At 37.0% G+C, this 17,329-nt stretch overlaps 1 protein-coding gene across 4 annotated transcripts in view; it reads right to left on the bottom strand.

Annotated features, from left to right (window-relative positions):
* The window catches only part of PXYLP1 (2-phosphoxylose phosphatase 1), an 86,478-nt gene that overhangs the window by 29,953 nt on the left and 39,196 nt on the right, over nt 1-17,329 (bottom strand). The window contains exon 1 of one of the 4 annotated variants that reach the window (XM_060767903.2): nt 1,075-1,186. The exons of the other annotated variants lie outside the window; for them this stretch is intronic. Coding sequence (XP_060623886.1) covers nt 1,075-1,171 — 97 coding nt within the window. The 5' untranslated portion in view covers nt 1,172-1,186. Of the gene's footprint in view, nt 1-1,074; nt 1,187-17,329 lie in introns of those variants that run through there. 4 annotated transcript variants of the gene reach the window in all.

The following is a 17,329-nucleotide window of genomic DNA, read 5'->3' as shown; positions in this document are numbered from 1 at the left end:
AAAACCTATTTAGACTGGTGGTGCAACTTGTAATCAGCTAGTATTCTTGTTCTGCATTAAACCAGAACACCTTGTTGAATAAAGACCAGTCTTTGCACTTCACACATGTGTTTTTGTCAGGAGCAACTTGAGAAACTGCAAGTCACTTCTGGTGTGAGAGAACTGGCCATATTCAAGGACTTTGTCCAGGGAACGCCCGGATGTTTGATGTTTTACCATCCTTGTGGGAGGCTTCTCTCATGCACCCGCATGGGGAGCTGGAGCTGATAGAGGGAGCTCAACCCACTCTCCCTGAATACAAACTGCTGACCTGTCAGTCAGCACTCCTGCAAGCACAAAGGTTTAACCCACTGCAGCACTGGGGGCTCCTAGTCTCCGCACTAAACTAGGTAGATGATTTGTGTCTCAAAGGACTTCAGTTTGCAGAAAAGGGAGAGTCTTGAGAACTAAATTCTAATTTCTTTTCACTAAAGATACTATTTTCCTACATTTTCAGGTAGTTTAATATTTTTCTTCCAGCACAAGCTATTGTAGAAATAAGCTATCATTTCCAATATATGAGTATCCCAGCAAGAGTGAAAACCAAAAAATGTAGGAAAGAGACACGCACAACCATAACCAGATCCTGTCCTCAGAAATGTTTTCCAGTCCTAGAGTGTTTAAAATTACAATTTCAATAATACACATGTATCTCTACCAACCCTACTCTAATTATAAGTAAAAGGAGCCATGCTACATATATTGGAATAGTGAACTCTTTCCCCTCCCCCAGCATCCACTGCTGTTAATAGAAAACATTCGCATTTCAATAGCTAAAATATATACACTGCAACATTTCGTTTAAACAGTGCTATTGAAAAAGGAAAGATGCAATACAAAACACCAAATCAAAGTTAAATCACTGAATTCAAGTTTCATGTATTTAGAATTGACTGCAAAATACTAAGGTGTGTTTTCCTTATGTCTGGAGTGCAAGTATTAGACTAGTAACCCATACAAGCATTATAGAAGAGCATAGCAGAAAGAAAAGCAATGCAGTCAAATCACCATGTTTAGACCAGACTAAATATTTACCTAAAATTAGAAGAAAAGAAATCATATCGGTTTCCCTTTTTCTTTTACCTCCCCAACGCCAACTGTTACAAAAGGAATAAGCACTGCGAGCAGCCATCTTAGCCAGGATTTTCCACCTTGAAGGTTCGTTTCAGACACAGAAGGCTCTTTCAGTTCCATGCAACCAAACTATTTAAAACTATTTTGAACTACACAGTATTTTTTTAAAAAGGTTACGTGGCACATTTTCACCAGTTAAAAACAAAAAACATACACATTAGGTATTCTGGTTAATTATCTCACTTCTACTTCCCTGACCCCAATGCTGTTTTTATGGTTTTTCCAAAATCTGCAAGGGAATTGTCACTTTGTTAAAATAAGTATAAAACATTTCACTTGCATGAAGTAAAATCTGTAAGAGAACAAGTACAGCATCACAGTACAAGACAGAAATAGGCTATATAAGGAAAGGGGTAAATTGCTAACAGCCATACAAAGAGCAGCCTGCAACAGACAGATAAGGTGCATATGGATTAGAACATTGTGAGAGTATAGCAGTAACAATTTGGAAGACATACTATCCTTGAAATACACAACAGAAATTCTTCCCACCTGTTCTTGCTGTCACTTACATACCAATGACTGCACGGCATCTTTATGTTAATCTATTATTTAAATTTAATGCTGGTATCTAATTTGAGTTACGCATTGTGATGAACTGTGAACACACATAGGACAGTGTAACCAATCTTAGTCAGCAAAAGGCAAACTATTTGTGCAGGTTCCCTCAGGCTGCCTGTTTCTTATGAAAATTCAGAGGTGGCATGTCTTTCTCTGAAATATGATTTACAGTATCTGGTATTTCCTGGCACTAGCTCATCCTAGTCCTAACAATGTCTGACCCTGCTTAGCTCTGAAGATGAGATGGGCGATGTTGCCTTCAGAGCAAAATTTAGTAAGCTAACATTCCCAAGCTGAAAAGGATGTTCCAGAGAATGGAGCCCACCATTTTGAGTGCTAACTACCAGAAATCAGAAAAATAATCTGCAAGTTAAGTATCCCTTATCTGAAATGCTCAGGACCAGAGGTGTTTGGGGTTTTTTTCCTCCAGATTTGGGAACACCTCTAAGCCATGAGTTCCATAGTCCAGGTAAATATCAGGAGACCCAGTAAAGCAAGGAGCCTAATAACATAAACTGGCTCAAGGCAGAGGAACTTTCATGAGTTGAGAGGGTGGGCTTTTGGGATTGAAACTGAGAAGTTGCCCACATTTTCTTTTATTCATAACTTTGATGTATGGTAGTAGCATTAAATAAATTTCCAAGATTTCCTTGTGAGTTGAATTTAATTGTTACCAAGGTTTTGCCATCATCACATCTGCTTTGGTTAGAGGCACAAGCCCCCCTCCCCCCCCCAAAAAAAGAGTGGAAAAACTGCATATAAAAGAAACCATTTTTTTTAAAAAAAAAACATTTCTCTAAGAATCTCTAGATCACTGGTTCTCAACTTGTCCACAGATGTTTTGACCTTCAACCCCCAGAAATCCTAACAGCTGGTAAACTGGCTGGGATTTTGGGAGTTGTGGGCCAAAACACTTGGGGACCCACAGGTTGGGAACCATTGCTCCAGATCCTCCAGTACAACTCTATGCTAGAAGCAGACCATAGAGTCACCCTGGAGGTCCTAGAGATTCCTAGAGAGAACATATTAAATCCATGAATAATCAAATTCACAGAATTGACTGGCAAGCATGGAGGGACATATGCATTTGCATGCATATACATAATGGGACCTAAGTCTAAACATGAAAATCATTTATGTTCCACATACACTTTATACATAGCCTAAGATAATTTTACACAATATTTTTATACTTTTGTATATGAAACAAGGTTTGTGGACAATTTCAGATTTTGGAGTATTTTGGAATTTCAAATAAGAGATACACAATCTGTACTGTCATTTACACAAGCTGAGGTGCAGTTTACTCATAAAATAATTAAACACTGAATTTGTTTATATATATATATACATACACACATACATATACATATACATACACATAGTTGTTACAGCTATAAGGTCTTGAACTTTAAGGAACACACAAACTCTTAAAGAATCTCTACTTTTGCCTATGTATGAGAAACAGACAATAAAAAACACAAAAACAGAAAAAAGTTTATCATCAGTAAAACAAAGGCAAACATTTTATTTCCTTCAGTTCTCTACAGTATCACACCCACATAAAAGATTCATTCCTGTGAAAAGAAATGAGAAAAGGAAACCAAGACCAGAAATTGAAATGATTTAAGATACTTCAGTCTTACATAAATGTCTACCTCCTACACAGTTTTTAAAATAATGCAGAGTATATACATGAACATACTGCTTCAAGCATTTATTCATTATTATAAAAGAAAACATCGATACCGTTATACCAACGTTCTTATGCATGCACCTGAAAAATGTTAAATGTGATTATGCATTATGTATAAATCCTTGTAAATGTATATTTTAAATACTCCTGTACCAGGTGCTGTTCACACATAGGAATAATTGTTTGTTCCAGCACAGTGAAGTGAGTCTAACACATTCCCTATCAAATGCTACCAGTAAGCAGCTTGTAGTAGTCTTTTTTTTTTGAAGTAACTAAAAATAAGTTGCAAAACAGATAAGTACACAATTGTTTTTTGTTTTTATTTTTTCTACCTATAATGATGAGTGGCTATTAAGGGATTATAATGCTATCTAAACACTTTTGGGAACTCCACTGTTTATATATTTCAACATATCAAAATGGCTGCTTTTCTAGGGAAAAGAATCACACTGTGGAATAGAAGATGCATAGCAAGATAGACAATGAGTAAGTGGAATCTAGTGCCCTAGGAAATGATAAGGTGTCAAGCGGCAAATGTAGCTCCAATAGTATAGTGGTAAGCAGAAAAATCTGCAACAATAACAGCAACAAAAGATTGTATCAACTCCATAAATGTCATCACATTCTATGAAAATTCAACATGGTGTCTTGTTTGTTACAGAAAGAGAGAAAAACTACAACATATCGAAAACTGCTTACTTCTATTAAGTAACATGAAAAAGATGTCTTCATTAAAATACAAAGGACACCCAATGAAATGCCTATTTTAATCCCACCAAATGCCTTAGAGGAGGAAAAGGAGCACAGATAAGGCATTAGCACAGGAGGCACTGAACCACTTTCCAAGCATTTTCTTTTAATTACCTCAATAAACATTGGCCCAAGGGTCTAAAGATAAAACTCATCAACGGCTATACTATATTCCATCATTTAAATTCTCCTTTGGAAAGGCATTAGCAGTATCTACATGTATCAGGGAAGAAGGTTATACAATGATAAAACAGAACAGTGTGATTGCTTTTCGAAGAAGGCTATGATTACACAGGTGGAAAACATAGGAGAGACATCTATAGTGCAGAATTTACAGTAAATTATGTGTTCTAGGATCCTTTCCTGTTTATACGAAACGTAGCCACAGGAGACTGGCTTCTAATTATGTTTAGAAAAGGAAAATGAAACTTTGAAAAAAGGGGCACCAAAAGTAAATGATTATCCATCATACCAAAGCTGTACATGTTTAGGGTTTCTACTTAACAGACATACAATACTGCTTTACTGGAAAGTGAGGTGTCTGGAATTATCTGGTGTATACAGCAATAATCTGAAGTTCCAGCAGCTTTGCTATACTTCTTCTTTGCTATACATCTACACAGGACTTGTTATAAGGGATTCAAATATTATTTAGAGGTTTTCTCAGCTTCAAGATAAAGGGGTGGGATGGGAATGTGTTGATAACTGAGATACCATTCATACCCAGAATTACAGCAGTTTTACATCACTTTAACTGCCATGGTTCCATTTTATGGAATCCTAGGATTTGCAGTTTGTTGTGGCACCACAGCTCTGACAAAGAAGGGTACATTTCTCATGAACTAAAGGTAAAGTAAAGGTTTCCCCTTAACATTAAGTCTAGTTGTGTCTGACTCTGGGAAGTGGTGCTCATCTCCATTTCTATGCTGAAGAGCTGGTGTTGTCCATAGACACCAAGGACATGTGGCCGGCATGACTACATGGCGTGATGTTACTTTCCCATCGGAGCGGTACCTATTGATCTACTCACATTTGCATGTTTTCAAACTGCTAGGTTGGCAGAAACTGGGACTAACAGTGGGAGCTTACCCCACTCACCAAATTTGAACCGCCAACCTATCGGTCAGCAAGTTCAGCAGCTCGGTGGTTTAACCAGATGCACCATTTTATAAACTACAAACCTCAAAATTCCATAGCACTGAGCCATGGCTGTTAATGTGATGCCAAAGTTCTGTGATTCTGCAATGTAAATACAGAGAAAACCTGTCAACCCACACATTTCCACCCACCCCCTGAAAAGAACAAGAACAGTCAGCTGCCAAAAGATTGTTTTAGATTTTGGGATTCATTTGCAAAGTACAAAATTGCACAAAGAAATATGAGGGGCTGTTTAAGCAGAGAACTCTATTTTGCACAAAACAACAACTGTGGAATATATAAATTATCATCAGACTAATATGATTAACAATAAAGCAACAAATGCATAACCTGACTAGTCTTATAGCTTTTAATTAGTACTTGGCTTATTTTATGTGATACGTTTACTATGTGAAATGATTTGTACAAAAATGATTTTTTTTGCACAGAGTCCTGAAACACAGTTAAAAAAAACACACTGGAGATGGAAATTATTTGCTCTTGCAGGTAAGAATGAATAAACAAAGATTTCCCTCCCTGCTTACTCTCATTTCCAGCACAGCGGACCTAAATTACAAAGTATGAAAATTAAATTGAAGCAATAATTTTTCTTCACCCAACCTTAGAAATGCAAATGCAATACAAAAGAAAGCATATTTTGGTAGACAGTCTATCACGGGCCAAGTATAAACCATCACTAGGAAGGTGGAGATTTCGAATAATGCTTGGGAATGGAAAGAATTCCAATGCAGTACAGTCCAAACCAACTGTCTCAGTCAGGACCACATGGAGAAAATGTCCTTATGAACCATGCTTGGAAGTAATCAGTTAGAAAAAACTAGTTTAGTTGTATTTAACCCCCCTTGGTTAAATATGGTTGCTGATGACACGATAAATAAATAAACCCCCCTTTGCCAGTATATTAATGCTGGATCTTGGGAGGAGTTTAGCACACTTGCACCTGTGTAGGAAGGTACATTATGCCTTCTTACATAGGATTTGAAAAGAAGAACTTTTTATTTTTCTACCCCGCCTCCATCTCCCCGAAGGGACTCGGGGTGGCTTACATGGGGCCAAATCCAGGCAAAGTACAATTAAAACAAAACGGTAGTGCAACTGGGAATTGTGCAAGTAAACTGCCCCAAATGGCAAAGTCTTGATGTATTCAGCTGTCTCTCCAAAATCCTTGCAAGGAAGGGGGAGTGTATTTCAATCACTTTGCTAAATGTCTGGTGGCCCATGTGATCAGGTAGGCTTCCTGGGTTTTTTTTCCCTTGTGTCAGGAGTGACTTGAGAAACTGCAAGTTGTTTCTGGTATGAGAGAATTGGCCAGTGACGCCTGGATGTTTGGTGTTTTACCATCCTTGTGGGAGGTTTCTCTCATGTCCCCGCATGGGAAGCTGGAGCTGATAAAGGGAGCTCAACCTGCTCTCCCCGGATTCGAACCGCTGACCTATTGGTCAGCAGTCCTGCCAGCACAAGGGTTTAACCAATTGCACTATCAGGGACCCCCTTCTTTGCAGTAAATTTATACCTTAATAAGCTATTTTTGCACTTTTAGTTATTTTCTACCCGAAAGGCAGATCAGAACTTATGTTGGGTGGGGTTAAATTCCTCCTGAAATCTCAGATTCATTCCTTGGGCATATCCACAGCTTTAATCATCAATACGTTCTCTATGTGTATTTCTATGTAAACTATGATTTCCACTTTGGAGAGAAAGGTGGAAACGCTGCAGCAGATCTTGTTTCCCCTTTTTATACTGTGGTAATGCTCCTCAGTATGAGGGTTATCATAGTAGAAACCTATGGTGTATTGCTTCATTTGTATTACTATTCTACTTTGGTATGTTGCTTAGGTTCCATTGGTAGAGCAAGACTTAGAAGTTAAGTCTCTCTGATGGGTATATCTCAGGAAGGTTGCGCTGTTAATCTTTTTAATGGTTGAATTTACAATTCTTATGGCATTTAATCAGGTATTTTACAATTTCCTAAAAGTTATGTTTGAATTGTTCTATCTAAATGAAGAACACTAATGTATGGCTACTCTTAATGTTCTGGAAATTTTGCATGTATTCTACTTCAGGTAAAGAGCTGAGTTTCTTTTAGATGCTTTACCCATGTAGTTTTTCGTTTTCATTTCTTTCCCCTTTAAAGGAAAGACAGTAACCTCTATGCTGTCACCTCTCATTTCATCTTCATTTTTGGAGGAGGAGGAGAAGCATTAGTGGTGGGATATATAAGATGGGCAATAGTGTGTGTGCACACACTTACCAATATAAATTGAATAAGTCTAGAGGTGCCAGAATATTTATTCCTTCTTTTTCACAGTGAAAAAGACATAGCTCTTTCTACTAGAGATGCACATTATTTGACAATGTTAAAGCTATGAAGTAAAGCCATTCTCTATCTGCACTTTTCCTCAGCTCAGGGGGCATATTTTCCAGCAATTTTCAATATATGTGAATGCTTCTTTTCTTATCCAATGTAGACTCATTTCACTACCTGAATAACATAACTTGGTTACCATACAGAATTGTACCGTTTGGCATATGTGACGTGTGTGGGATAATTCTGTAAAGCAAAGACAGATGAGGATCTTGCTTCTATGTAAGAATGCCTGGAACTTCAGCTTCAAATACATAGCCTTAGTTTTAACAAGTAAAACTGAGAATATAGCCAACATGAGAAAGAGTACTGCATCCTACGATATCCTATGCTCTACATGGTGTTTGAGGAAATTGGGACAGAGTTGACAAGAAGGAGAGAGGCAATTCAAAATCCACATTTATGAAAATGGCAGCACCTTCCATTAGCATCTTATATGTATTTATTATATTTAAAATACTTGTGTTCTGTCTCTCATTTAGAGTACAAGATTCCATAAGATGAAGCTAAAGCCATCTTAAAGCAGACAACAAAGCTAAACAAGTTGAGTCTCACTTATCTAACCTTCATTTCTCCAACGTTCTGTATTATCCAATGCACTCTGCCTCTCGCCTGGATCCACAGCTGTTTCAACACATTGTGATGTTTTTGTGCTAAATTCGTAAATACAGTAATTGCTACATAATGTTACCGTGTATTGAAATGCTCTTCTGTTGATTTGTTGTAAAACATGTTTTGGATCATGATTTTTAACTGGTGGAATTTAAAAAACATTAAATGTAAATTTTTGAATATTTATAATTGTTTTAAATTGTTGTTTAACTATGATTGTTTAATTTGATGTTCGGCATCTAATGGTTGCCTATTGTAAAGCCGCCCTGAGTCCCCCTCGGAGGGGAGAAGGACGGGGTATTTATTATTTATTTATTTGCTACATTTTTATACTGCCCCTCTCAGCCCACAGGCAACTTGAGGGTAAAAATGCTTGAAACAAATAAATAATTTTGGTGTCTAATTTGTAAAATCATTATGTAATTTGACATTTAATAAACTTTTCCTTAATCCCTCCTTATTATGCAACACTTATGTTGGATAAGCGACTCTATTGTATAATGAATGGGTATTTTCAAACAGTCCTTTTCTAACCTATTAGAAAATAAAATAACAGTGAAGATCTCAAAGGAGTATCTAATAGGTAAAGAAATGGTCTTGGGTATGAAATGTAATACCATTTTTAATCCATTTCAGTTTTTCAGTTCACAACCATCTGACTTAAATGATCAAGAGTCTGGAGAACAAGCCCTATGAGGAGCGGCTTAAGGAGCTGGGCATGTTTAGCCTGAAGAAGAGAAGGCTGAGAGGAGACATGATAGCCATGTATAAATATGTGAGAGGAAGCCACAGGGAGGAGGGAGCAAGCTTGTTTTCTGCTTCCCTGGAGACTAGGACGCGGAACAATGGCTTCAAACTACAAGAAAGCAGATTCCATCTGAACATGAGGAAGAACGTCCTGACTGTGAGAGCCATTCAGCAGTGGAACTCTCTGCCCCGGAGTGTGGTGGAGGCTCCTTCTTTGGAAGCTTTTAAACAGAGGCTGGATGGCCATCTGTCAGGGGTGATCTAAATGCAATATTCCTGCTTCTTGGCAGGGGGTTGGACTGGGTGGCCCAGGAGGTCTCTTCCAACTCTTTGATTCTATGATTCTATAGTTTTAGACTGTAGTGAGCCTTTCTTGTCTTCTCATATTAATATGATAATTTGTGGACTTCTTTATAATGACACAATTGATTTAATTAATGTATAACTTAATTACAGCAATGCATTAATGCTAGAATTTAAACTTTAAATCAATAACTTTAGCAACAAAATAATTAAGTTGTTCCTACTCATTAGCAAATTTCCAACTCAATTCATAATTTATGGTACGTCTATATACTTATTTGGGAGTTGTAACAGGATATAAGCCTGAGTGTTCAAACAAACCATCATAGAAACAACGTATTTAAGTTTCAATCATCACTGCAGATGTTTTCTCAAATTCATTTTCTTCTGTATGAGCCTGTCTTAACATGATAAATTTTTGATTATATAAAAATAATTCCAATGATATTATTGAAATCTCACAGACATGTTTTTACTGGAAGAATAGAAAACTTATGTCTTTAATACACAATTACATATTTGTCTTTCTGATACATATGCTATTTTGGCTTACATATTTGCTTTACATTTACTGTAAAACACAATGAATATAATTTTATGAAAAGAGCTGAATTTTCACTAGAAAATATGTATTTTAAATAATATGTTTCTCCCCCTCTTTCTCCCCGATAGGATTGAGAGGTCCTCATAGCCTTTCTATATTCCTAAATAGAGACTTTACAGAAGTCATTGTTTCAATAGCTGAAACATCAGAAAGTCAGAAATCCAAAATATCTGTAGATACTTAGAAGCATAACTATATGAGGGTCTGTTGCTAATTCTAAGTGCTAATGCAACATCTGCCAGCATGAGTGATTAGAGAATGAGTACAGAAACTTAATGTAGTCAAGCAGAAGGATGACAGACAGCAGGGGACATGGTATATTAATGAAGTAGTGGAGAAGGAGGCATGTAAAAACCTGACTGCAGAAAGAAAGTAGCTATACACTTATAACAGTGCTGCAAATCAAGAGTTTGGGTGCTTAGCAACAGAAAGATTAGTGCAGGAAACGAGTGAGTAAATTGTACAATAAATTTCAACCTATGCCTTACTATGAAGGCTGGAAGAAAAATAGAAAGGTGCTAGACAATGTTTAGGAAAGAGAATATTTGATTTTTAGGGTACCAAACTCTTAACATAATCTCATAGTGTGGAGTGCTTTCATTCAGTACGTAGCCACACCTTTCCTCCACTTCCTCCTGCCCCTCTTCTTTTTTCTAAAACTGTTACTGACTCCCCTCTCCTAGGTTATTTTCAACAATGTCCATGTTACTAGTGGGGCAGGAAGGGAGGGGGTAGGCTATACTTTTACAAGCACGGCAGATCCCTTGAATTTCTCTTGTGTATGGACACTGTTGTTTTGACAACAACTAAACACTCATAGCTATAAACTAACTTTTAGCCTACATCATGGGTGTAGAAAATATTTCTAGGAAGCAAAGAAGTGGGTGAAACAACCCTAGAAGATAACTGCTAGAGCAGAGAGAAATACTAATCCTGTAGGTTTAGAATACATGTATTTGTTAAGGTACTGTATATACTCCGTATAAGCCAACCCTAATATAAGCCGAGGCACCTAATTTGACCACAAAAAAACTGGGAAAATGTATTGACTCGAGTATAAGCCAAGGGTGAGAAATGCAGCAGCTACTGGTAAATTTCAAAACAAAAATAGATACCAATAAAATTACATTAAATGTTTTTGAATATTTACATAAAACTGTAATTTAAAGTAAGAGTGTCCAACTCTGATTAAACCATTATTTTAACCTTCTTCAATGTAAATGTGCTTATGCATCCTTCCAATAATAATAAAGAGAGCAAAATAATAAATGTGATAAAAATAATAATTGAGTAAAATAATGGAAATGTAATAATAATAATAATAATAATAATAGAGTAAAATAATAAAGGTAATAAAAACTAATATATAGAGTAAAATAATAAATGTAATAATAATAATAGGGTAAATTAATGTAAATGTAATAATAGAGTAAGATAATAAATGTAATAAAATAATATTAATAACAGAGTAAAATAATAAATAACCTTGACACGAGTATAAGCCAAAGGGAGTTTTTCAGCCTAAAAAAGGGACTGTAAAACTAGGCTTATACTCGAGTATATACAGTAAATACATTTCATGGGGCTGTGGTGGCACAGCGGATTAAACCGCTAAGCTGCAGAACTTGAGGCCTTGAAGGTCGGCGGTTTGAATCCGCAAATGGGGTGAGTCCAGCTGTTAGCCCCAGCTTCTGCCAACCTAACAGTTCAAATACATTCAAATGTGAGATTAATAAGTACCACTTTGGCAGGAAGGTAACAGCGCTTCATGTAATCATGCCGGCCACATGACCTAGGAGGCATCTATGGACAACGCCAGAGATGATTATAGAGAAATAATCTATACAGCAGGAGTGTCTGGCTATCAAAAAGATTGATATAATGCTGTGCCTCCTTCAAATAATCCAAGCCTCATGCTAATTCTGATGTAATATTTCAATAATGACAGTTATTATTATTATTATTATTATTATTATTATTATTTGAAACACAACAAGTCCACAGCAGACACTCTGCTGGCTGTTGAATTGGATCACACGTCGGACACTTCCCAAGTGTCTAGGACTGTGTGATGTATTGGCGAATAATACATGCAGTTCCCAGTAAAGTGGTCTTCTGCAGCTGGCAGATGGTAATTTTGTCAGCGCCAATTTTGTTTAAGTGCAGGCCAAGGTCTTTAGGCACTATACCTAGTGTGCTGATCACCACTGGGACCACCTTTACTGGCTTGTGCTAGAATATTTGCCGTCAATCTTTAAATCTTCATATTGTGTCAGCTTTTCCAGTTGTTTCTCTGCAATCCTGCTGTCACCTGGGATTGTGATATCGACGATCCATACTTTGTTTTTTAACACGATTGTGAGGTCAGGAGTGTTGTGCTCCAGAACTCTGTCTGTCTGAATTCAGAAGTCCCAGAGGAGTTTGGTGTGTTCTCTGTAACTTTTTCCGGCTTGTGATCCCACCAGTTCTTTGTTGCAGGCAGATGTTATTTGTGGCACAAGTTCCAATGAATCATCTGAGCAACGGTGTTATGACAGTTACTATCATTATTATTATTATTACTATTATTGTTATGTTTGTTATTGTGTTTATCATGTTTATTTATACTGTGCTTTATCTTGCCCAAAGGAGACTTACATTTTACAGTAATCTGAAAATATTTTCCTAGAATTCAATAAATTCAATTGCTTGCAGACCATTTTATAAGTTGAACTGCAAGACAGTTGCAGCTCAGAGATCATCTTTGGATGTGGTCTACAAATTATTCATTTAGAATTGCCTTCAGATGTATATTTACTGGAAAGCTACGATGGATACAACTGTAATTTGCGGCAGTGGACGGACCAACACATCATGTAAAGCTGTGTCAAATCTCCCAGCTTAATACAGTCTATTTCCCCAAAACAATGGAACTTATGTTACAGAAAATGAATATGAATCTGTCATCACATTAAGATATTTATGAGTCAAAGAACGTGGAATTCCGAAAACAGGTCCTATAATCTCGAGAAAAATATAAAATATGATTAAGAAAAGACATGAGAAAATTCAATTAAAACAAGTCTAAATAGATTCCACTACAATTAGGGTCACAGTGGACATGCAAACCACCTACAGAAGCCAACTGCTGTGATAGTGCTGAAGTCATGAAACATACTGTATCAAAACATATGCTTAATAGAAAGCAACAGGCATCCTGCCAATGTAAACATCAAAGCAGAGAAAAAAGTATCAGAAACAAGAAACAAACTGGCACATTGCAGCTATGCTTCCAAGCTACATAGAAAATGTGGTGTTTTTTATTCACAAGGCAAAAAATAACTGTGCTCTATTTGCTCATCACTTCTTCCTGTCGTATTTTTATGCTTTGAGTAATCATGGAAGCAACTTCCAACAGTGATTTTGACGGACCAAATCATTTCTGGTGCTTGTTTGTTTGTCGTGTCAGGAGCAACTTGAGAAACTGCAAGTCGTTTCTGGTGTGAGAGAATTGGCCGTCTGGTGCTGACAACTAAATATATTTTGTTACCTGTTTGTTCCTTATATCTACACATATTCAAATGAGGGAGACTATAGCAATGCATCACAGAGTTACTAGATAAAATGCAAGACACTGGCTACAGAAGACAGAAGTGTGATCCTCTTCGCTCCTCACTGCAATTCCTCTGTCACCAAACAAAAAGCTGGAAGGTGGAGAACCATCCTTAAAACCATGAGATGCACATGGAGGCCCACAATAGGAGGTGTAGAATGTTTTCCAAAGAAAACAGTTAATCATAAGAAACGAAGAGCAAATCCAGTTTTTTGTCTGAGCTGTGACAGTTAAGCTCTGATTGTGTCCCTTATAAATTTTCCTGAAAAACATATACAAGAGGCAGCGTGGTATAGTGGTTTGAGCACTGCACTACAGCTCTGGAGGCCAGAGTCTGAATCCCCACTTAGCCACAGAAACCTACTAGGTGACTTTGCACAAGTCATACTCTCTCAACCTTATGCATCCTAAGTGCACACTTCTCCACCTGATCCCTCTGTTTTTTGTTTTGTTTTTTTATGTCAAAAGCAGCAGCTGAGGCAAGATACTACAAAGGAATGATGGGCAGGGTTGTGAGAGTTCACACACAACCACTAAAAACGGTTATGAACAAGCAACCTGTTCTCCATGGTCTCTGTGACTCACACAAATAGGAGACTAGCAAGTTAATAACCAGAGGAAGGGGGTGTCCTACACCCCCCACCCAATTCAGTCTCTGCCCAAAGCCTACTGTTCGATCTTTCATCCAAAATGAACATCAAAGGCTAGGACTATGTAGCAGTCTTATAAGTGGCAAGCAGAGGTACACATCTCAAAAAGGTCCAACACTACCATTACCCTAAAAGGATTGGTCCTCTGAGCAAGAAGTTGCTTACCAGCAAGTTTATAAACCAGGCAAATAATCATTGCAATCCATTTGGAGAGTCTTTGGGATGAGACAGAAGTATTTTTTGGTGGACAAGAATAACAAGTTCTTGGAGACTGAAAATGCCTCAGTAGTAATGACTGTACTGAGTGATGAGTCTCTTCCCAATGCCAACAAGACTAATAACACTCATCTTCTAGGAAACTGCAGCATCAATGGTAGATGTATTTAAATTTTTATTTATTTACCATATTTGTACCCCGCCCTTCTCACCCTTCAGGGTACTCAGAGCAACTAACATATATAGGCAGCAATTCAATTCCATACACAGTAAAAATATATACACAAAGACATTAAAACAATCATTAAAAAATTAAACAATTAAAACCACTTATTGTGGTTGTTGTAGTCCCAACACAAATAATATTTCAAAAAACTTGTGGAGTAAAGGTTTAGCAATGGGTTCAGGCACCCACATTGTGGCTCTCTGTGAGACAAAAAGGGCACTCCATCCCTCTATGATATTTTTCTCTGCAGGAGGTGTAACATTTAAAGGATAGCCATAAGCCAACAGAGATGGCTACAAAGTGTGACCACCAAAATGTAAGAGGAGATTAAGTAAACGAACAATAACTACAAACCTGGTAAAATGAAGAAGACAATGCAATCAAACAACAAGTCAAAATGAAAACTTAGTGCAAAGCTGAGTCAATTCAAAGTCAATCAGAAATATGATAAAACATCCAGAAGGCACCAGACTGACGGTGATTCTCCAGTGGATGAAAAGAAAGAGAGATTTGGGTGGGGCTTTCAGCAAAGCACCAAAATACCTCTAGTAAGTTTTGAAACACTCCCTACACAGGCACAGAAAACCCATTTGTGTGTGTCACAGAGACCACAAAGAAGCAACAGTACAGCAAAATCTACAACAGGTGGGGAAAAAATTAGGAAATAATATGATTTGCCCTAAGCATATATTACCCACTCCTGTGCAAATAGAAAAGGTCGTAGTTAAAAACAAAGTGGGTTATGGTCACATTTACGTTTTTCATAGTTCTAAAATGTGACGTTTTTATCTTTATCATAAATTTTAAAATGCTTAGCCTTCCTAACATATTACTCCACTGCTTTCAGTTTAATATTACAGCTTTGTCAGTAAGAATACATCTGGCTTTCAGTCTTATCTTTTAAAATATTAGACTACACAAATCTTGGAAGTAATTATTTCTGAGATGTCAGAATCCAAACTACTCTGAAAGCTGTTTTTCATTATAAGCTTATGTAAACATTTGTCACTATAAAAGTATTCTCAGTATAAGCCAAACTAATGAGACTCAAAATGATTTATCCAGCTGACTTTAATTGGACTGTATTAGCAATGCAAGTATGCCAAGCTTGTATACAATAAAGGTACAAAAAGTGTAGTCTGAACAACTATAATAATAATTACTCTTAATTACTTTTAGCTGAGAGCAAACAGAATTAGAATCAGGTTTCCTGGTTGACTGAGAGAGAAAAATACCACCAGCCTGGCCTTAACACTGAATGAAAAGTCAAGTAGAATTTGCAGAGTGAAGATACTAGGGGGATGCGAGTTTGTTTATAGTTTGGCAATCATGATGCAAAACATCTGTTCCTTTGAAGATGAAAAACTATGGTTTTTACAGTCTCATTTAATGAGACCTATCTGATCTGGGTAAGATTCCAGCTGGTCCATATGGTGGACAATAAGAATTGTCAATAAAAATGTCAGGGCCACCACATGAATTACAAAGACAGGATACTGAAATAGTGTTGGATTAGCTGTGCCCTTCAGTACACTTCTGTCAAAGAAAAAAAGATTAATTCCTATCTGTATCAGAAGCCACCTTCTAGCAGAAGTCAGGGCATGGGGAGGGAAACTTGGAAGAAGACCTTTTAGATGGTGAGACTGTGACTGTGGAATGCATTTCACTAGAAAGTAAGGCTGCTTGGTTAATTATTTGTGGCAGCTCTGTGGCTATCCTGGAGTACATGAGGTCTTGGGCTTCTCTTAACAGAAGATTCCCAGCATGGGTGTTGAATCCCCAGCATGACATGCCAGGGGAACCCCAAGACCACTGACAAGAATAACTCAGTCAGTTCAAGAAGAGAATATTCGACAGTGGGCTGAAAGGGGTGTTACACCTAAAAAATGTGTAATCTGAATTACACCTTTACAGAAATGCATTCAAATTTATCATACTGGGGCACAGGGCACCTGATGAAGGAGATATGAGCCACTGTAACTGTACATCCATATTCCCAAAGCCTTGTCTGCTACAATACATTCCTAGGTTCATACAGCTAGATGCACATTTGCACCACAGAATAATAGCACTATTATTCCACTTTAACTGTCATGGTTCCATCCTATGAAACCCTACATTTTGTAGTTTTATGAGGAATTAGAGCACTCTGGCTGAGAATTCTAAATGCTGTTAAAGGTTATTCCCTAAACTACAAAACCCATAATTATGCAAGAGGCAGCAACCGGATTGAAAATGGATTCATTCTCTAGTGTGATGAGGCCATAAGGCATGTTAAAAGCTACTGAGCTGATCAGATCAACTTATTTTCATGAACTTAAACTGAATGGTTATTACTGGAAACACTATAAATATTATTTCTCTGAAATTGTTTCTTTGTTTAAAAATCTCTTTTCATTCCTAAAATATTTATTTAGTTTATCAACCCTCCAAATAATGAAATATTTACTTTTTTAAGTGAATAACAAAACTAAAACAGACTAATTAAAAATAGCAATTGGAGATATCTGAATATCTCCATACAATTATAACGTATTTATTTAAATATAGTAAAATCATCAGCAATGAATATCTATATAACTTAAAATCTCGAGAATGCAGTTTCCAAAACCAAAGCATTCAGAAAACCAAAATCTTCCTTTCAAACAGTGTAGCCAATACACCACAGGTTTGCCA

Source organism: Anolis sagrei, chromosome 3 (genome assembly GCF_037176765.1).
Source record: "Anolis sagrei isolate rAnoSag1 chromosome 3, rAnoSag1.mat, whole genome shotgun sequence".
NCBI lineage: Eukaryota > Metazoa > Chordata > Lepidosauria > Squamata > Dactyloidae > Anolis > Anolis sagrei.
This window is presented reverse-complemented; position numbering and strand designations above follow the sequence as displayed.